The 23,248-nt window shown below is 35.3% G+C and overlaps 1 protein-coding gene across 2 annotated transcripts; it reads left to right on the forward strand.

Annotated features, from left to right (window-relative positions):
• Window positions 1-1,408: 1,408 nt before the first annotated feature.
• Window positions 1,409-17,065, forward strand: LOC126811759 (monocarboxylate transporter 12-B). Of its 2 annotated transcripts, none has more exons than XM_050537649.2 (3): window positions 1,409-1,556; window positions 2,622-4,689; window positions 7,834-17,065. In XM_050537649.2, the coding sequence occupies exons 2-3, from the start codon at window positions 2,829-2,831 to the stop codon at window positions 8,058-8,060; spliced, it is 2,088 nt and encodes a 695-aa protein (XP_050393606.1). In that variant the 5' UTR covers window positions 1,409-1,556; window positions 2,622-2,828; the 3' UTR covers window positions 8,061-17,065. The 2 variants fall into 2 exon arrangements, with proteins under 2 accessions (XP_050393606.1, XP_050393607.1); XM_050537650.2 differs by having other exon boundaries at window positions 2,622-3,839; window positions 7,834-7,981.
• Window positions 17,066-23,248: the final 6,183 nt, after the last annotated feature.

Below are 23,248 nucleotides of genomic sequence, written 5' to 3' on the forward strand. Positions count from 1 at the left end.
CATTATTAACACTAGTTATGTGTTAGGTGAATGAGGAAATTTTACGATTGACTGATCATATGGATTTCCAACTGTCAAGGGACGTCTATAACGCGCTGCTAATAGTATACATGTTATGGGACCTATTTTTTTTTTGTACCATCCGAACAAATGAAATGAAATGAAATGGGGTTTAACGACCCATCCGAACGACTAGTAGCTTATATTACTATAACCCTTTGCAGGTAAAGTAATTAAGAGATATTTCTGGTTGGTCAGCATTAATTAAGTATTGTTGTGTAAATATTGTCCTGTTATATTTTGATATTTTATCATTGCTTAAAGGGCCAATCCCGATAATATTTTGGAGAATAAAACTGCTTCATTTTGTATTAAAATCCCTTAAAATCCTCTGCATTAGGGCCGAGCAACTAACTATATGTGATACGTTTTCAAACAACTTAAACCCGTCCGTCTTTATCTGGAAGTGGAGACCGGTGTCACAAAACTGTATTAAGCGGTATGTGGATAAAACCAGACTTTTATTTTATAAAAATAATGTGTCGGTGAAATTTACCTTTCGTTATCAAGTATAGCACATGGGTCATTCACTGTATAAACCTCAAAAGGAAGGGGAATCGATTATCAGGTCACCCATCGAAAAGACTGACCCGAAATCTTAAAAGGGTTACGTGCCCGGATAAGCAGTTTTGATGTTCACGCCCAAATACCTCAGTATTTTGAGCTAAAATTTTGAGACGGGGTTAATACACCATTCCTCTATATTTTGGCGTTTAAATTTCATACGTACTCGGACTTTTATTTTTGAGACTCTGTTCAAATCGGGATAGTCCCTTTAATAATGACTAGTCGAAGATGCCTAGTCGAAACGTCGAAATAAGCAGTAATTGTATTCCATAAAATTGTTACCTGTATACACTCCAGTTCAAATACTAAATGCCATTGAAACAGCATATTATTATAGGCTATAGTAGTAGCCTAGTGCTTATCGCGCAAAATGACAAAGAAAAATTATTTTGAATTTACACAATTAAAACCGAGAAAGTGAAAGTATAAATTATAGTCTAGTAGTTCGGGTGGGAAAAAAACGGACTCGTTCGTTCGTTCCGGGAGTTTTACGTCCACTCCCGCCAATTATAGCACATTAAAAAAAAATGATGGCATCTGCGCTCCTTCATTAGCGCGGTCGGTGCAGGAAAGTAGGGCGTTAACGTTAAACCCTATTTCATTAATTTTATTTCAGTAATTTACTCTAAACATATTCCTACTTTCGTTTTTTTATTGTCTACTTTTTGTATGTCATTTCGATAGCGAGGTCAAATTCTAAACTTAGTAGTCTGCGCAGCTCAGCTGATTTGCTGGAAGGGTCAAGGACGTTACAAAGTAGACCAAGCAAGTACACTCACACAACAGTCAATAGAAATATAATTTCGGAGAGAGAGCTATCATAAACTCTAGAAATTTTTATCGCTATCATTTGATAATGTTCGAAGAGCCTCCACCACGAATATTTTAGCGAATTTTTAGTTTTGAATTCTCAATTTCAAGGATATGAGGTAAGCAAATTGAACTGAATTTGTCAACAAAAAATCAAAATAATGACAATGGAAATTGGAATTGGAACTGGGCAGATTCTTCATCACGATCATGCAACAGCTCCCAGAGGACTGTCATTTCAATATTTTACTTAAATAATCAACAGAAAAAAAAGTGAATAAATAAGTCAGTCAAATTAAATTTAATTTAGTAAGATTATAGGACTTTTCAAATTGACATTAATAACCATCGGGCATTAATTGAAGAAATCATGGACATTATTATTTATTATTAGGCCTAAATATAGGCTTTTTAAATAGGCCTACAGTATTTTGCATTATGCAATATCAATATTGTTATGGTTGTACAATTGAATTATAATAGACTGGCCTGAGCTGACTTGAACCAGCTAGGGATGTCAAATCAGAGATTTTAAGTTTTCGTAGCAATGATAATGGAATCAAATAATTTGGTACATGGGAAATTTATAATTATTTGATATAGGCATAACTGATATATACTCAAACAAATAATTGCAGGATTGCAATTGAACTGCAAAAACAGGGGCACAAAATAAAGAAACCCTTTAATGCATACTTTTGCAGTCACTAAGAAAATAAAATGCATGAAAAATTCAATTTGTTACCGGTACCGTAATCAGTTATCAAAAATCCAAGCATTAAATATCATCTTCCATCCTCCTACAGTGATCTATACAGGTGAGGTGCAGATGTTGAATTTAAAATGAGGGGGGTTGGATGGCCAAACGGTTAGCACGTGCGCGCTGTAACATAAGGATAAGGTCTGTCATTGAGTCAACTGGTGGGGTTTCGCCTGTCCAACCTCGTGGGGTTTTTCCGGGGCCACCGGTTCCCCCACCCCCCCAACACTGCTAAAGATCCCTATGTGCAAGCGAATTTTATAATTTAAATAAAATTGAACCATATGTTAGTCCAGAAATAACCTAGTTTGTGTCGGGTGCACTTAAACCCCATCTCTCTTTACTGTCTGTCTGTCTCTCTCTCTCTCTCTCTCTCTCTCTCACATTCAAAATGTAAAACATGAAACCATCTTGTTTTTTTCAGGAGATACAAAGTTGATACCAGCTTTATGGCCCACCTGAAGGAATACAGTATACGGAGTTCTATTTTAACAAATATATTGTTATATGTCAGTAGATCAATGACTAAAAGTTGTTTATCAATTATATTTTCATATAGTACTGCTGAATTTTATAGTTCCGATTCATTAATTAAACTTAAAAGCAATAGTAGTAATTTAAGCAATAAACAATGGCCGATGTCCATTCTTTACAAGAACGAAGCAGACATCCAACTAGTGAATCTGACAGTACCGATTCGTCGTCAAGTGAATCAAGTACTATATCCCTACCCCCTCCACCTGACGGGGGCTATGGCTGGTTAATCGTTGTTGCATCATTTTTGATAAGCTTAATCTGTGATGGGTGTGCATTTTCGTTTGGTGTTCTGTACACCGAACTTTTGGATGAGTTTGGAGAAAGTAAGAGCAAAACGTCATGGATAGGATCGTTGTTTATGAGTGTGCCAATGATTCTTGGACCATTAGGAAGTGCCCTGAGCTCAAAATTTGGATGCCGCGCAGTTACTATTGGAGGAGGAATTATTTCAACCTCTGGTTTTGTTTTGAGTTCATTTTCGAATTCTGTAGATATACTGTGTGTAACATTTGGTTTGATTGCTGGTTCTGGAATGTCCGTCTGTTATGTCAGCAGTATGATAATGGTGGCGTATTATTTCAAAAAGAAAAGAGCATTAACAACAGGGTTATCTGTTTGTGGTTCCGGTATTGGAACTTTTATCTTTGCTCCTTTAACTGAATATTTAATTCAAGAATATGGATGGAGGGGAACTTTATTAATTATTGGTGGAATAGTTTTGAATTTAGTGGTTGCTGGTGCATTATTTAGGCCACTTGAATTCACGGAAGAAGAGAAGCTACGCAGAGCGAGGGAGGCGTTCGATAAAATGTCACGCACCATATCAAAACAGAGTATACCATCTCATGGACGCAGCAGAATAGGAAGCGGAAGTGAGGATTCAGTGACATCACACAAGGCTGAGAAAAAAGATGAAGAATTAGAACTCGAAATTTTGAGTAACTCCCAGGTTTATCTTCCAACTTTTATCAATAAACAAAATACCGAAATACCGGATGAACTTATTTTGGAAATCAGAAAAAATGGATCAAATTTGGAACAGACTTTGCAACGCTATTTTCGCAGTCTGAATTTAAAAGAAAATGGAATAGCCGACCATGCCAAGGTAACCGAAATTTTAACTGTGACCAGTGATGACAATATTGTCTTTAAACCTGCCACTGTTTCTGATAGTCTGGTAGCCAATGGTAACGGCACATGTAACAGTGAAACAAAAAGAGGAAGTAGTAAAGGAGGCGTCTGGCAGCATAAGAAAAAGTCATCAAAAGTTAAAATGCACAGAGTCCCTTCGTATCTACCTTTATTAAAAAATGACATTTATTATCGGGGTAATCTGATGAATCTACCAGGTACCCAATACAGATCCAACAGTTGCCCTGAACTCCATAAAACAGTAGAAGAGGATGACGATGAGGATGACATCTTTTCCCATTATCCCATACTGAAAGTCTTCAAGATCAGTAAACCACTCAAGAAATTCTTCTCAAATATGTTTGATCTGAGAATTCTGAGCAATCCATTTTTTCTGCTCTTTGCCTTTTCAAACTTCACATTATATTTATGGTATGACGTCCCTTATGTCTTTCTTACTGATAATGCCATTGAACTTGGTATACCAGAAGACAAGGCTTCGTTTCTGCTGTCAATAATCGGTATAGTGAATACGATTGGTCAGATATTATATGGTGTTTTCGGTGATCGCTGCGTTAACTTGACATTGTTGTATGGCTGGTCGTGTGTGATTGCAGGGTTAACGATGGTGTTTGTGCCTTTTACTAGTACCTACTGGGTGCTTGGAGTTCTTGGTGGGCTGTTTGGTTTCTTTATCAGTGCAAATTATACCTTGCAGACTATAATGTTAGTCCAGTATTTAAGTCTGGAGAAGCTTGCTAATGCTTATGGTTTGATATTACTAACCCAAGGAATAGCTAATCTGGTTGGTCCACCCATTGCAGGTAATCTTGATAATCTTTCACATTTAGATGAATATTAATTGAATTTAAATATTAAATGAAATGAAATGGAGTTTAACATCCTACTGTTCTGCTCCAAACTGGGCTAATGAAGACGGGCATATGCCATACAGTGTCCTATGCAGGAAATTTTGCCTGGACAGCGGCACTACGGCCTACTCTTATATCGAATTCCAACTGTCAAGGGATCTTTTATGTGCACGCCAATGTGGACACATTACCTCAGTTTTTCATCCCATCCGAATGACTAGACAGCTGTCCTTGTCAGGCCCTCCGTCCTGTATCACTGACAAGGGGGAACCACGCCAGAAAATCTGGGTGAACTTTCTCGGCCAATGCAGGGATCGAACACCCGACCTCCAGGCTAGCAAGCTAGCGTCTTAGCCACCCTGAATGATACTGTCACTGTAATATTATTGACCAATCTGTGCCTCCATGTCAATTTGATTAAAGCACAGATCCAATTTCGTTTCGTTTTTATAGTTCAAAATTTCGATTTTACTTGTCTTTACTACACTTGGATCTGGAAGCGTTGTTATTTAACCCGTGTTCTGCTTGAAATGAGGGGTCAGCCAATCAAATGGTCTGTCGAATCGAGCGTTTGATCTTTTTTGCGTGGATCTGTGGGTAGACATTAGCGGCAATAGAAATCAAAACAAAGCAAAAGTAGATAAAAAATACATGGCGGTCGCTAATTGGTTAATCGAATGACTGACGTAATCGGGTCAAATGTCGCTTGCTTGGTGCCTGACGTCATAGAACGTGAACTCCCACTATAACTTGTTAGATCTACATGTAGTGTAGGCCATCGGAAGTATAAAAAACGAAACGAAATATAGATCTACATGTATATTTTAATTAGATTGCCTCCATGTTGAATATCAAGTAAAAGAATGACAGTTTTTCTGTATGAGAATACATTGTAGTGTATGGTTAATGGTACCTGTATTAATTAACCAGCTACATTATAATCTGAATTATAACTAAACATTGAAGGTAGCATGGATAGGCTTTAGGACTGTGGCGGTGTGCCCCCCTGCCTCACCCACACACCCCAATCTGATGGATCAAAAGAGATGAATGACATTTTTTGAATGATAATGGTCCTGTATTAACCAAGTACATGTGCATGTACAATATGCTTTTTTGTCACAATATGGTGATCAGATTATAACTGAAAATTGTGGGTAGCGGCCACTCATTCCGCCCCAATCCTTTGAACATTATTATGTGAGTAGCTTGGCTAAGCTTTATAACAATGGTGTAACCCCTCCCCCCGCCGCCACTCATTCCGCCCCAATCCTTTGAACATTATTATGTGGGTAGCGTGGCTAAGCTTTATAACAATGGTGTAACCCCTCCCCCCCGCAGCCATCACTCATTCCGCCCCAATCCTTTGAACATTATTATGTGGGTAGCGTGGCTAAGCTTTATAACAAAGGTGTATCACCCCTACTCATTCGGCCCCAGTCCTATGGATCAAAAAAGTAATGTACATGTACTTTATGCACCATACTTTTCCTTTGAAACTAGCTACATGTACATGTCTATTCAAACTCAATGAGCCAAATTTTCACATTTCTGATCTAATTATGCTATTATTTCTGTTGATTGCATGTGTCTTATATTTCGAACATACACCAAATCCCATAAGCGGTGGACATTCTAGCTGAATGATTAGGCCAAATTTGCCTAGTGTGTCCACTGTCATTCGGCCGAATGTTTTGCCCGAATCGAACATGTTCGATGTATTCGCCTAGTGTGTCCGCTTAGCCGAAACATTCGCCCGATTCATTAGCCAATCACCATTCATATCGACGAGAAGTCACGTGATTGTTTGAACACACAGTCGCTGCCATGTTTAATCATGTGACGTGAAAGGTGATGCAATCGACTGGTGAATCGGGTACAGGATTAGCAAAGTATCGGACAAAGGATTTGCCAAGTATCGGGCAAAGGATTTGCCAAGACTAATGTGTGCACTCATTTGGTTGCAATTCGGTTGAACGATTCGACGGAATGATTTGGCTAGTATGTCCACCGCTTTATTTTGCCTGGAATTTTTGAAAATGTTCTTGGAAGAGGGGGGAGGGGGAAGGATCTTGCTCCCTCTCCCTTCACTGTAAAATCATGGCACCAACACTGTTAAAGTTTATTTTCAATGTATAGTCAACATCCAGGTTATCCTGGATAACCATGTATAATCAAAATTTTTCCAGCGACTGAAAATTATCCTCATTCAGTAATTGTCACTGCTAATGTACTTTTACATTGTTTCAATGGCATTTAGTAATTGAACTGGAATACACAGGTCATGTGGATGAGAAGCCATTAATTAATTTTCTTGGGTATATGAATATACGAATAGCAGTAATGTTCTTTTATAATAATAAGGTACATATTATGTATATCTGGTTCCACTTCCCATTCATCTGTAGGTGGAAAGTAGGGGAGGGTTGGTAGTCAAGAAGTGGCCTCGCAACTACATACATGTATAGTAGATATCGGAGGGGGCGAAATATAAGGTTTGTCATTGAGTAAAGTGGAATGGTTTTGATTCCCCGCTTGTACATGTACATGTACGTGACAAAGAGTAGGGTCGCCTGTCCAACCTCTTGGATTTTTTCTGGGTACTTCAATTTTCTCCCAGTGCTAAAGAGTAAGACCCCTACGCGAATATATATCAGGTGTGATGCCCGAAGAATTGACATGGAAAATGTACCTATGTTGTTGTTCAGATTCCCCCATCCCCACCCCATATACAAATCAGTATTACACATTAAAACCATGGGAATTAAATATACCACCTGTTAGTTTCAAATGACAGAAGGTTGTGAGGACAGACTTTAAACACAGTTCAATTTCCATTAAGATTATGGTCGCCAGGCCAATTAACTTTGTTGGTTTTCTCTGGGTCCTTCAGGTTCCTCCCACTGCTAAAGACCCCTACACGCAATAAATTATTGAAAAAAAATTGTTAAACCTAATATAATAATATAATTTCTGTCAAGTGTATGCTCGCTCTCTCTCTCTCTCTCTCTCCATTTCCATTTATTTATAACATAACTAACAATATTTATTTTAGTCTTGTGTAAAGTGTGAGTAAATTATTGATGTTTATTACAGGTGGGCTATATGACTTGACAGGTAGTTATCATACAACATTCTATGCTGCTGGTGTGTTTATTATATTAGCGGGTATGATTTTATTTATTACACCATTATTAACATTTCTACAGTGTATAGATAGAACAACACCAGGTAAATTACAGGATGAACATCTGATATTAACAGATTGTAAGGGCGTTGACCCGTCGCCTTTGGTGGTAGTAGAAATAGAAACGGTTATATAATAATCTTATTAAAGATGCATTATGTAATATAAAAAAATAAATATTTTGATGACTTCATTCAAAATACTTTATTCTGGGCAAAGTTATGACTGCTTGAAGGTGTAGTATAGATTGTTTATTATTGTAGCAACAGTACTTGACTATCAAGACTATGTCTCGATTATCCATTTTAACGTTAAATTTTTAAATTTCGCAGGAGTTCATAGTTCTTACATAATGCATCTTTAAAATATTCCATTGTTTATATTCGTTTTTCTCAATAATAACTCAAAGTTCAAAAGATCAATTTATAACATTTTTGTCACTTATGCATGACATATATATATATTTCCTCTCATTGATTTTTGTTCACATTTACATACAGTTATACTTACATGTATAGGTAAAGGTGTTATAAATACAACTGTAGACCTATTGGCTTACAGTTGGAAACTCAGTTTCATGCAAGACCTACATGCAGTCAGGCCTAAATATTAGTGAGAATCTCACAGTCTAATTTTCTGAAGAATCTCGATATGTTTATCACTAAAGATTCTGGCAAACTAATCACCAACCTTTTAACAAACTGGTTTTACAGTTTGACTGACAATGATCAGTATATACATGTAGCCTATATACTATTGTAAATATTCAGTTGATGTAGCTTACCATTGGGACATGTTTTAACATGTTAACATCAATTAATATCTGATATTATTTCTACTACAACATTGAATTCAGGCAATTTTCACAAACTGCTTTCAGAAAATGACAAGTCATATCTGAAAAAAATATTGCAAAATTTTAGGCCTAATTATATTATGTACTGTGGCCTGCACCTCTTTGATCCATATTATTAAATAGCATTAAAATTATGAGTACATTGTACTATCTAAAAACAAATATGGCAAACTTTAAGGCCTAGTTACATAATATACACGTAATCAAATATTATTTAGCATGTCAGGCTATAATGAAATCTCTTTGACTCCTAATTCATATTTCGTATAATTACGCATTATTTCATGTTGATCACCAAGAAAAACATTATTACATAATTTATGGTAATTAATGCTAATAATAACTATTCATTGTTTTTCACAAGGTCGTCGTTCATCTATGCAGATCAATGATTTGTACATGTATTGTATTTGTTCAGTGTTAATAGATTGTTATATTATTGTTTTTGTTTTGTTACTATATTTAGATGGTGTTTTTGTTACCTGATTTACTATTTTGGCAACCAATATGAAAACATATTTATGCATGATAGGATTTTAATGTACTGACTAATATTATCTAACTCAAATCTACCTTGACTAATAGCCTTTAGGAACAACCTACTCAACAAAAAATAGACAGTAAATATATTATTATAAACTGCACTAAACATATATTATGCAAGAGCTAAATTTGCCTATTGCTGTTCTTTCTTTAGGTCTGAAATGTTATCTAACTTATTAATTAAACATTATTTAAGTTATCCAGACCATAATCAACTCTTGATGTCATCGCTAGCCTGCAATATGTACTGGATTTGAATCCGATTTGCTGCTCAACACTCACTGATGATTTTATCCAAAAATGGATAACTGATTTTAGTAATGATGATCAAGGCTAGGCCAAAAATTCAAAAGCTAATATCTTAGTTCAGAGTGGATCAATTTGACTGAAATTTTCAACATATTGTCTTTACAATACATTATCTAGTTTTTAACTATTACATGTGTAGTGAGAACTGCCAGCTCTTTATTTGATGTCCCATAATGCCCCTTTAAGTGAACCAATTACAATCCAAATGTTTCTTTCATGCACAAGTTAATAATTTATTGTTAATAAGTAAATACAAGATTAATACCGGTATAGCAGGGTTCCCGCGGTCCTTGAAAATCCTTAAATTTAAAATTTCATTTTCAAGGTCTTGAATATCCTTGAATTTCGCAGAAATAGGAAAATATCCTTGAATTTCGCGGAAATAGGAAAATATCCTTGAATTTCAGTTGAGATCCTTAATTTTGTTTCAAATGTCTTCAATTCCTTTTAAATATGAGATTATAATGATAGTTGGTAATGTTTTGGTTATTTTTAAGATGAAAAATTGTAACTTGAGGCTAAAAAATGTCCTTGAAAATCCTTGAATTTGGCGTATATTTATCCTTGAATATCATTGAAAAAATGTTTGACGAAGCCGCGGGAACCCTGTATAGGTTTGTATCGAGGATCAAAGATCTTAACAGGTGTAAGTAAAGATAGGAGTCAATATGACAAATACAGATATACGGAGGATCTGAGATTTTAAAGATACATTCCCATAAAAGTAAAAGTTTTTATCTGGTGTTTATTTCCAATAAAAGTATGCCAATTTTGGTATATGGAAAGTAGAGACACCCACTCTTTCTAGAAAAATTCTTGATTCCTTGAAAAACACCATGGAGCACGCACAGGACAAAAATGTTAGGGTGTCACTAAGTGGCAGCCTGACGATTAGGACTGTCTGCTTGAGTGACGTCAAAGGTTGCATGCATAGATCGTCTGACCTCTTTTCATTAGAGAGCGCTTAATGTGTATGTTGATAAACATTGTGGGTGGACGTGGAAAAAGTCAGAGACTTAACGTACAACAGATTCTGAGGGCAGGGGATAATCCCAGAATTTACTTAGTCTTCGATATTTATGGTACAGGGACAGCGATTGAAGACAATATATGCAATGAATTCTCCTTCAGCTTGGCAGTGTCACAAACATGGCTTCTTTAAATAGCTTGGGGTATTTCCTCAAGAATACAATGTTTTGAGCGGGATTTGGAGCAAATTTTTTGATAAATTAATTACCGGTAGTTTGAATAAACCATCAAATCACCTAGTTTGTACATGGGAAGGCATCTTTAACTATTTGTACAACAGGAGAAATACACTAGTACCATACATGTAGAATTCATGGCATATTATTCTACCAGTATTAAATCAACTACTGGCAGGTAGTAACATTGGAACTTTTCCTTTGTTCTGTGATGGGCCTATATATTTATTTTGTAATAAGATGTTAATGGTAACACCATATGTTCATATATTGCCAAATACTGTAGACTTGTAATCTCATCAGTTAGATATAATTATCTTGGCAGTAGCAATGAAATGGAGTTTAACATCTTACTTTTCTGCTCCGACTGGGCTAATGTAGATGGGTATATCCTATACAGTGTGCTATGAGGGAAAGTATTCCTGGACAGCAGTACTACGGCACACTCTTACATGTGTTTCAAATTCCAACTGTTAAGGGTTCTTTTACATGCATGACAATGTGTAGATTGGACCTTGGTCTTTTGTCCCATGTGAACGATGAACTTGGTAGTAAAACTATAGGTACATTTAGCTTTTACAACATGCGGATTGAAATAACTTGCATATAAAAATTATCACCTATTTTTAATTCTTAAATATAAATGAAATGAAATGGAGTTTAACGTCCTACTGTTCTGCTCCGAACTGGGCTAATGAAGACGGGCATACGCCATACAGTGTGCTACGGCCTACTCTTATATCAAATTCCAACTGTCAAGGGATCTTTTACATGCATACCAATGTCTACGTGGGACATCGGTTTTTTGTTCCATCCGAACAACTAGACAGCTGTCCTTGTCAGGCCCTCCTTCCTGCATCACTGACAAGAGGGAACCACGCCGGGATAATCTGGATGAACTTTCTCAGCCAATGCAGGGATCAAAAACCGAACCTCCAGGCTAGTGAGTCAGCGTCTTACCCACTTAGCCACCATACCCACCATACACCCCCCCCCCCCCCCATATATATAAGAAATAGTATCAGATATTCTAGAAAGATTTACTTTGCTCTGCCTTTTTGCCGTACAGTCTTTTTACTTTGTTTTTTTTTACTTAAAAATAGGCTATACATGTACATTTGTATACCTGCATAATGTATATCATCATGGAATTATTTCTCAGACATCAATTCTAAACATAGAAAGATATGTAAACTATTTGATTTAATTAAATTGACACTTTAATTTTTATAGGCCAACAATTTAACCTGATTGTATATTTTTGTCTCTCCACTTGTCCAACCCTCACTTCACAATTTATTATTATTACAGCTGCTGTGTGTTGTTTTCCTTTTTGGGAAAAATGTCAAGTTTTCAATTGCATAATCCATGCTATAATTGATTATTTAAAATTTAATTAAGAAACCAAAGTTTAAAATTTAATTTAAGATACCAAAATTTAAAATTTAATTAAAGATTTAATTAAGAAACCAAAATTTAATTAAGAAACCCAAATGAAGTATCAATGGAAGATAATCTCCTGGTTTGGATTCAATCCGGTAAAATAGAGGCCCATCAAAAGTCTGCAGCATATGGGGGGGCGGGGTTGATGGCTGAATGGTTACGCTGTATCATAAAGTCTGTCATTGAGTCGACTGGCGTAGTTTTGAATCCCCGGTTGTACGTGACAAGGAGTAGGGTCGCCTGTCCAACCTCGTGAGTTTTCTCCAGGTCCTCCGGTTTCCTCCCACTGCTAAAGACCTACGCGCAAGCGAATTATTGAAATAAAATTAAACCATATGTTAGTCCCGAAATGACCTAGTTTGTGTCGAGTGGACATTAAACCCCATCTCTCTCTCTCTGTAGCAAAAGTTCAATTCATCATCTATATGTATGCTAATATTTGTGACTGTCATTTATCTGTCTGTTCAGGGTTGACAGCTACACTATAGGGCTGTCCCAAGGCTGAAATTTAGTGTACTAGGGTAGTTTGGACCAAAGAGTAACATATAGGCCCGGTGTTCACCTAAAGCTTCCGGTTTCTGAGTTATACTACTGTCAACCCTCGCAGCGTCCGGTCATCCGCTAGTATCATTATAAATACTGAACCAAATTTAATAACTTTTGAACTCATATTTTAGAGATACAACTTTGACAGTATTGTAGTTTTCAAGAGATTCATCAATCCCTCAAATTATGCTCAGAGACTTTAACATTCAAGAGACCACAATAATCATGACAAGTTAAACATACATTGTGCAAGAGTTAAATCTGCCCATTGCAGGTCTTTCTTTAGGCCAGAAATGTTATATAAACTATTAATTAGACATGACAACACCATAATCTTCTTACAATGTCATCAGATTCTCAAGATTTGAACTAGATTAGAACGGTTCGCCATTTAAAAATTTAATTTAAAAATGAGAAAGCGAGACTAAGTCTGGAATATACCAGTGCCCTGGTTACCACAATGCACACATCCTGTCAAAACTACAAACAGTGATAACTTGGCTCAGAATGAAGTAATTTGAATGAAATATAATCCTTGAGTGGCGTTTAGTGATTGTACATTAAAAAACACAACACATCATTTGTACCTGATAATGATAAGAGAATACTTGTCAAAACGTCGTGCTATATGTGTATAAACCAGTGATTGTATTCCAAATAAATTGTGTTGTGTTTTTTAATTTGAATGAAATTTTCAATATTTTTTATTTCACATTATCTATTTTTGAGCTATTGTATCAAGAATGGTCAGCTCTCTATCTAAATCTTACATAATGTATCTTTAATAGTTTGTTTAGCTTACTAAAAGAAAGACATCTTATGATTATGAACAGACATGTATCTGTCACCACGGTCAATAAACACATAGATTAAAATATCAAAAGAATACAAAGAAGATTATAGACGTAGAAAATAAACTTATAATATTAAATATATGCATAAATTAAGATATTACCATTAAAGGCTCAATACCACTCTTGTTGTAACAGAATAATATGTCCCAATCTTTATTCTGGTCAACAAATTGTACTATTTTACAGTATTCCAATTAATTGATGATACAAATTTCATCTTAACACACCTAATTTAAAAAATTGGAAAAATTCAACTAAATGATTTGAAAAGCCTAACGTAAACCTTTTCAAATGTGACTTGGATTTAAAAATATTTTTGAACCCTCTGGACAAGTAAAATAGGATGTAATGGATAATTTACACAACAGGTAGGACACTTAAACATCTAATACTTAGAATAAGGCTAATATTTATTTACTGGAGCTGTCAAGCCAGCAAGAGTGTTATTGTCCCTTTAACATACATTCTTATTAGAATACTCGTTAAGAGGACTATGCTCTAAGATGTTATATCAGTTTAAAGGTAACCCATAATTAATTCAACCATTGAAAGGTAATTATAGGATCTTGATAGACCGTGGTGACATATCTACCAAATCAAAGAAGTTGTGTACTTTTGTATTTTTCACTGTCAAACTGCACTTGATTCGACCAAGCACCATAAATTTTGAACTGTGTTCAACCCCCTGATTTTATGAATGTTTCATCTCCTTAATTAGGTTCTAAATTTTATATGTCTCACTGTCAGGCTGCACTTAATCCCCTTAAAGCTTTTATGCATTATGCATTTTTAATTAAATGTAGCCCTTTATAAAAATTTTGTTATTTTAATGTATGGGGTTGGATGGCCGAATGGTTAGCGCGTGCACGTTCAATCATAAGCTCTTTCAGCTGGCGTGGTTTCGATTCCCTGGCTATACGTGACAAGGAGTGGGGCCGTTTGTCCAACCTCCAACCTCGTGGTTTTTCTCTGGGTCCTGTGGTTTCCTCCCACTGCTAAAGAACCCTACGCGCAAGCGAATTATTGAAATAAAATTGAACCATATGTTAGTCCTGAAATGACCTAGTTTGTGTCGAGTGGATGTTAAACCCCATTTCTCTCCCTCTCTCTGTTTTAATGGATCAAATACATCAATAAGAAACCATGAGCAAAGTTTTGTTTTTCTAGATCAAAACAGTGATCGAAAGTTGAGTAAATTCTTAAGTCAGAGAATGCTTTGTGAACTCCTGGCTTGTTCCATTAAGAAGTCACGGCAAGGCCTGGAAATAATAATTTTATATGTACATGTATATGCCAGACATGAATTATAAATAACAACACAGACAAAAGATAAACCTATTAACAGCCACTAGAGGGGGGGGGGTAGGTCTAAATATTAAAGCCAACTGCAGATTTCGGCACGTTTGCAAGATGTAAATAGGGTTAAGTTACACGACTGTTGACAAGATTGTAGGTTAGGGTTAGGGTGACCGTTGACCAGATCTGACCCACTAGAGGGGTTGTGCCTGGCGAAGCATGAATTTATGTCTAATATTAAGGGTATTAACCCTGAATTTTACATGACAAAGGTAACTTTAGTAACTATTTTGATGAAATTGAATAAAATTGTGTTCAACATCCTACTTCGGTTCACCCACTGGGCTAGTAAAAACCAGTTTTATGTTTACGTGAAGTATATTCCAACAGCTGTTTGATCTATATATAGGATAATTATTAGCCTCCTTTCATTATAAAAACATGAAATAAATGATAAGCTTGATGTATTTTTTAAATTAAAAAAAGCTAATATTTTGTTTAATATAAGAGATAAGAGTGGCTTGAAGACCTGGTTATCCCTGACTACCTACTTAATGGAATCCAGACAAATCTAAACTTGGGCAGTAGAACCAGTTTTATTTTTGTTTTATAATATTATGTTTATCCGACCGGATTGTTCATGCCCCAATAAACATGTGATAGATATGTTGCTAAAAAATATTGCAGCTGACTTCACCATTAAAGTTGTAAATGACCATGAACTATTAGATTTTGAACTAAATATTTAGTTAGAATTCCTAGAATAGTTTTAATTTGAACTACTAACTAGGAAATAAAGTCTAAAGTCTTAACGTTATTTTCTGTTCCTTTTGTTTATTTTGTCATGATCTACATCTAGGTTATATGTAAATTGTAAATAACAACATTTCTAATTGTCAGTCGTCGTTGTTTGTATTTTAGAGGAGAGCCGAAAAACGCTCCCCTTAATCAACAAATTGAAAAAAATCGCTCCCCTAAAAAAGTTCTCCCATTTTCGATGACGATTGATTTAGAAATCAAGAAGAGCAATCTGATATTAAATACAGTAATTAGTTGTGTGTATGGGAAATGATTCTGAAGATCAATAACTACTAGGGGGTCATTCCTGGTTTCATAAATGAAAATAAACCCCTGATGTCTTTGTAAAGGAGAGAGTGATTTTCAATTTTAAGGGGAGGGAGAAAAACCTCCCCTCGGTCAACATTCAGTTGCATGGCAGGCACTCGAGAGCTATCGGTCGCCTTAAAAAACAAATTTGTTAAATTTGAATATGATAGGGGTTTCAACGAAATTTGACATTATTGTTTTGGACGGGTTAAATTATATATACATGAAAATGTTCTAATTACCAGTCGTTACATGTATAATCTCAATCAAATGAAATGCTGCAAGGACTATGTTATACTCTTTAATTTACAAATACAGTGTGGCAGATTTTAGGCAAATAATGGAATATTTTCAGCAAAAAATGTTTGCTGTAATATTGAATACTGCCAAGTGTCGATGTATATGTAAGATAAGATTTTACTGTATATCAACAGCCATTACAGCCTGCATACAATTCATTTATTAAGATTTATTGATTATTATACATAATGTCTAAAGACTTTTAAATAAATAGTAATAGAATACACACAGCATAAACATAATAAACAAGTTCATACAATGTGTCTGGAGGTGGGTGTGGGGGGTGGGAGTGGCCAAACGGTTAACGCATGTGCTTTGAACATAAGGTCTATCATTGAGTCAAGTGGCATGGTTTCGATTCTGCTCTTGTATGTGACAAGGAGTATGGTCGCCTGTCCAACCTTGTAGGTTTTCTCTGGGTCCTCCGGTTTTCTCCCATTGCTAAAGACCCCTACGCGCTAGCGGATTATTAAAATAAAATTGAATTATGTTAGTCCCGAAATGACCTAGTTTGTGTCAGTGGACGTTAAACCCCATCTCTCTCTTTTATTGTATATCAAGGACCAGTTCAGTATGTATACAATTAGAAATATTTGGAAAATATTTAATTATTATGGGTAATACATATTATGTAATATTCATAATGTTATTAAACATAATACACAAGTTCATACAAGTATAAAAATAGCTTTTGATTTACATGAAAAATAGTTTGTGATTAAAATTCTACTTTTTTTTGGCAGTAGTCCCAAAACACTAAGATAGATAAAATTAACTTGTAAACTTACATAAAGTGATCAAGTGAGACCAAGTGGAAATAGGTTGAGGATACAAAGTTCATTGCACTTTGATTCTGTATACAGAGAGAGAGAGAAATGGGGTTTAACTTCCACTCGATACAAACTAGGTCATTTTGGGACTAACATATGGTTTAATTTTATTTCAATAATTCGCTTGCGCATAGAGGTCTTTAGCAGTATACAAGTACTGCTGTATAAAAGTTAAACAAGACAATTTGTTTATTTGTGGGTTTGCTAATTGGGACTTGCGGTGGCTCAGTGTGTGGTGGTCGAAAAAGTTCATCAGAATTTTCCATCATGGTTTCTGCTTGTCAATAGTGCAGGATGGAGGGCCTGGCAAGGACAGCATCTAGTTGTGCAGATGGGACAAAAAAAAACAAAAAAAAGGTCCTGTAGGCTGAAGAGCTGCTGTCTGGGCAAAATTTCCCTCATAGCACACTGTATGGCATATGTTCGTCTTCATTAGCCCAGTTGGAGCAGAACAGTATGACATTAAACCCCATTTCATTTCATTTATAGAGGCAATGATGGTGTACACCCATCTTCATTGTCCAGTCATTGCAAAAAAGTAGGATGTTAAATTTCATTTTATTTTAGTTGTTTTTGCAAGTAATTTAATGATGCTATTTAGTTTGTGTTAGATGAAGTTTTAAAGGATGAAATTTACAATTTAACGATTATTTTGAATGTTATGAGGAAACATTTTAAAACATACCATACATTTCATGGTAACATGTCTCATTACCTTCAGGAAAACTCATTATATTCCTGGCAAATTCTTAACTCAAAATCAAATCTACTGGATATAAGGCACCCGTGCATGCAACACTGGGTAACAAAGCTAGTTTGTTATAGGACTTATATTGAATAACTATAAACATCTCTCTTAGATAAAAACTTTTATGGCTAGCTTGAATTATTGGATTCTCTGGAAATGTTTTTTTTTAAAATTTGATTAATTCAATAATATTCTGGGAGTTGGGTTGTCGAATGGACTAATTCTAGAACATGTGAGCTTTATATCATAAGGTCTGTCATTGAGTTAAGTAAGTGGTTGCGTTGTTGTTGATAAGGAGTAGGATTTCCTGTCCATACCCATGAGTTTTCTTTGGTTTCCTTAACACGCAAAGGTATTATTGAAATAAAATTGAACCATGTGTTAGTCCCAAAATGACCTTGTTTGTGTTGCGAGGATATTAAACTAAACACCTCTCTCTCTCTCTCTCTCTCTCTCTCTCTCTCTCTCTCTCTCATATGTTATTGGGTACATGTAATTGGCTTCAACTCTAATGTCACCTCAACCCAGCCTATTAACTCATTGTATTTTTATCTTCTCCTAATTTTAGTATTCTACTGGATGCCAATATGTTAAAAGGAAACAAACAGAGTTAGACATTCGGATTGTTGAATAACATCCAACAGCTTTACTACATGTAACATGACATTGAATTACTTACTTTTGTTGTGTATATTATATAGGCTAAGCAACTTATTCTAAAGCCCTGTTTACACTTGGCCGCAATAAGCGTCCCGCCCACGGCATTGTACCATGCTGCGATAAATTTCAAGAAATTGACCCCTTTACATTACTCTACAATAACTGGACTCGGAACCGTGCCAGGCATGCCAAATGTGGAACTCTTCACAGAAAAGTTAATTTCAGTCCCATTGCAAATTACCCGGATGAAAACAATTATGGCGGTTAATTTAGTTTGAGCAGCATTTTGACAGAACGGATGACAGAACTGTCAAAGTTCACGGGGAAAAAAGGTCAAGGCCTATTTGGTGCATATGCAGTAAACCGTGCTGAGAACCATTCTCAATCTGGATTGTGTTTACACTACGAAAATTTAACCGTGCTGTGCCTGGCACCGTCTCAAGACCACCTCACTTCAGTGGGTCAAATTGGCACGGTACTCAGTACGGCACGCTTATGTTTGACCCGTTTACACTACAAAAAAAATTAACCGTGCCGCGCCTCGCAGGCTTAAAATTTGTAATATAAACAGGGTTTATGAGGATAATATGACATTCTTGACCCATATCTTAAAGCCTCTGATGGTCAATAGAGAGATTATTAATTCCTTGTAAACTACAATATTGTGAAAGTTGAATCTCTAATAGGAATATCAGTACAATAATGGTTTCATTTCATATAGTAATTAAGCAGTGGACACATTAGCCAAATTATTTGCCTATGTCTACTGTCATTCGGCCAAATGATTCACCCAAATCAAACATGATTAATATATTCGGTCGAATTCTATTCACCTGATTGTAGCCAATCACCACTCATCATCCACTCACATGATTGTTTGAAGACATGGTCGCTGCCATGTTTAATCATGGGACGTGATGCAATCGACTGGTAAATCGGGCGAAGGTATGGCCTTGTGTGTCCACCCATTCGGCCGAATGATTTGACTAATATGTCCACCGCTTAACAAAGATATGATGAGTTGAAAATGTTGCAACATTGGGCATCCTCTTAAGAGGATATTAACAAGCCAGCTCCATCCATATGTGGTGGATAAAATTTTTTGATGGGGTCTTTTTTTATATCAGATTGAATGCAAATATTTGATTAATTAACTACCATGGATATTTTAAATTTTTGTTTTTTAATGAAGTGTTATATAACTAAATTGAGTACATTAAAAACATGTATAAAGCCGTGAGAACTGAGATATTATCCGAAAAATGCCAACAGCGATCAGTAGTTTTAATGTAGGAAATTTAAGAGCAACCCACCCACTCCATTGAAGACTATATCATTGTGCTTGATAACGATAAGAAGATACTTGTCAAAACGTTGTGCTTTCAGAGTAAAACCAGTGATTGTTTCCCATAAAAATTGTGTTCCATTAAAGAATATATCAATTATTAGTTATTGGCTGGGTCAAGTCTAATCCGATTTTCATACTTTTGTGTTTTGTTTATCCTGAAAATTGTTATTGTCTGATAGACTGCAGGTGGTTTATAGGCTTTAGAGATAACATAACAATAAAGTATTGATTGATATTGATATATGTTGGTTTGTTGAGCTAGGGGAAGAGACATATATACCTGTGTAGCATATGCTTAAGCCAAGAATAAATATACCTTTGTTTGTGGTTACTTGGCGCCTTACTCTCCACCCCCCCCACCTCAAAATGAAAAATGTGTTGATCGGATTAAGAGATAATATAACATAAGATATTGATTGATATTGTTGTTGAGCTTGGAAGAGACCTATATTATATAATATAGCTGTAGCAGCATTTGCTTATCACTACACACAATATTCTGTTTTTGTATGGCCTTAAAGGGTCCTGTGGGTATTAATACTTTAATGATGGCCTATATTTGTGCAAGTAAAACCAGTATTGAGTTCAGCCACAGACCAGTCTGTAACCTAATTCTCAGAGTTGAAAGTTCATTGCTCTGTTTATGTATAGGTAGTATCAGTACTTGTAGGATGTAGAAATAGATTAGGTCAGCAGAGTACAGGACACTGTCATATTTTATTGTATTAGATGAGACTAAGATGTATTTATAGCTTGAATATCCCTGATATCAGGATATAATTGATACCACAGCTGTATTTGAACAATGATTATAGTTCTAATTAAAAGTATTATATTATTAATAACTGATATTGGTAATGATAAGAGATTTTGTTTATTAATTATCGGGGAGGTTGGATGGCCGAATGGTTAGCACGTGCACGTTGCATCATAAGGTCTGTCATTGAGTCAACTGGGGGGGGGGGGGTTCGATTCCCTGGTTGTACATGACACAGAGTAAGGTTGCCTGTTCAACCTTGTGGGTTTTCTCTGGGTCCTCCGCTTTCTTCCCACTGCTAAAGACCCCTATGTGCAAGCAAATTATTGAAATAAAATTGAACCATATGTTAGTCCCGAAATGACCTAGTTTGTGTTGAGTGGATGTTAAACCCCTTCTCTCTCTTTCTCTCTCTGTCTGTATTTATGTGCTGTTTCTTCTATGTTTTTTTGGTTCTTTGGTCTATATTGTCTCTTCCTTAGAATTTAAAAAAAAAGCATTAAAAAAATGGAATTAAATTCAGCATTCACATATTGCAATCATTAAACGGATAAACAAAACAGTAGAAATTTCAAATTTTTTGTTCAGTATAATAGGTCCTTCAATTTGGTAGAAATTTTGTCTAAGGTGTTAAACAGGTGCTAACATGAGCTAACTGGGCCAAGGGTCAGGGATAGTGGTAAAAATCTCTGAGATCTCTACATTCTTCAAATTTATGGGCAGTCCTACACAAATTGAAACTACCCCATTTGGTTGAAACTTAAACACAGATGAAATCTGGTGGTAAATATGGCCAAATAAGTAGCCATTAACAAATTTGTACTTCTTCAAGTTTTTGTCATCCCATTAAGCCGGAATCTTTTAGTTTTAAGGTAGATTTGGTTTGGTTTCCGGTTAGTAAAAATCCTCATGTTAACTAAAATTATTTAAAGTTGATAAAATGGCAGAACATTATTGATGTTCATTCTTCTTTAGTTAATCATCATTATTTTTATTTTAAAGCATATTTGTATGATGTAACATGTGTTAAATATTTACATGTTTAAATAATTGATAGTATTTTGTGTATATATTTTGCGATATATATTAGTTTTTACCTCATTGTGCCCACCTGTTGAAATGGGACACAATGCTTACAAGGGATTTTAATCAATGTGTTAATATAATCTACCATATGAACAATTTTGCTGCTGTCTGAACTGTTTTTATAAATGAAATGAAGTGAAATAGGGTTTAACGTCCTACTGTTCTGCTCCAACTGGGCTCTGTTTTAAAGTGTTTTTGTAGAACAGACTATAGATGGCAGCAAGAACCTTTATAAATAAACAAAAATAACAATGGCACAGTAGAATCAGAATAATGTAAGAGTGATTTTGTATATGTGAATAAATGAATGCAAAATTTTCTACCCTTCCACCCTTCCATCTATAGACACCTTGCAGTTGCCAAATCAGTGACAGAGGGTCTGACAAGCACAGTGTCCGGTGTGTACACATTTGCGTGCATGATGTAAAAGATCCCTTGACAGTTGGAATTTGTTAGCACACTGTATGCCTGTCTTCATTATGCCAGTTGAAGCAGAAAAGTAGGATGTTAAACTCCATTTCATTTCATATAAATAAAGTTAGAGATTTATTTATCTTTTCATTCTTGATGATCCGGTTTCCTCCCACTGCTAAAGACCCCTACGCGCAAGTGAATTATTGAAATAAAATTAAACCATATGTTAGTCCCGAAATGACCTAGTTTGTGTCGAGTGGACGTTAAACCCCATTTCTCTCTCTCTCTCTCTCATTCTTGATGAACCCTTAGTTCTGCATGCCGGAAAGAAGTCGTAATAATATGCCACATTTTTCACAGGTTACCCTCCCCAGCCCTAATCAATAGATGAGGGCACATTGAGGTGTCCCCATATTAATATATATTGTTCTTCATGTTATATTTAAGATGTCTCTTTTGTTATTTTAATAATTATTTGTTATTATGTACATGTAGATCTATAGTATATTAGAATTCTATTTTTTCGATTTGTTTTAAAAGCATGTCTATAATTAGTTCATGAATATTCAGTTTTTACCTTAGTTAACCTGATCTGTTCATCATGTACACTTACGTAATATAACCTGCATATACTTATTTACATATTCAAATCTCTTAATCCTTTCTGATCTTATATTTATATATTGTATATTGTACACATGTATCTTAAAGGACAATATTGGTGTCGGCCATTATCACGTATGTGATAGAACTGGTTAAACAGGTTCGAAATATTATTTTATCACAGAGATCATGCTATTATAGATGTGTAACAAAGATTTCAAGAAACGAAAGTGACGTAAGCAAAAGGAAAACACAAGTTATCCTTCTATATAACTGACTGAAGTAACAAGCGAAGACCAAAAGTTGTTAGGTGAGACTATGAGAGGATATCTGACAAAAAAATATAATTGAATAGGAGAAAACGAGAAAATAGAAAGTATAGAATGAATAAAAACAATATTGTCCTTTAAAGACATGCA

The sequence above is a fragment of the Patella vulgata genome, chromosome 2 (assembly GCF_932274485.2).
Source record: "Patella vulgata chromosome 2, xgPatVulg1.2, whole genome shotgun sequence".
Lineage (NCBI taxonomy): Eukaryota > Metazoa > Mollusca > Gastropoda > Patellidae > Patella > Patella vulgata.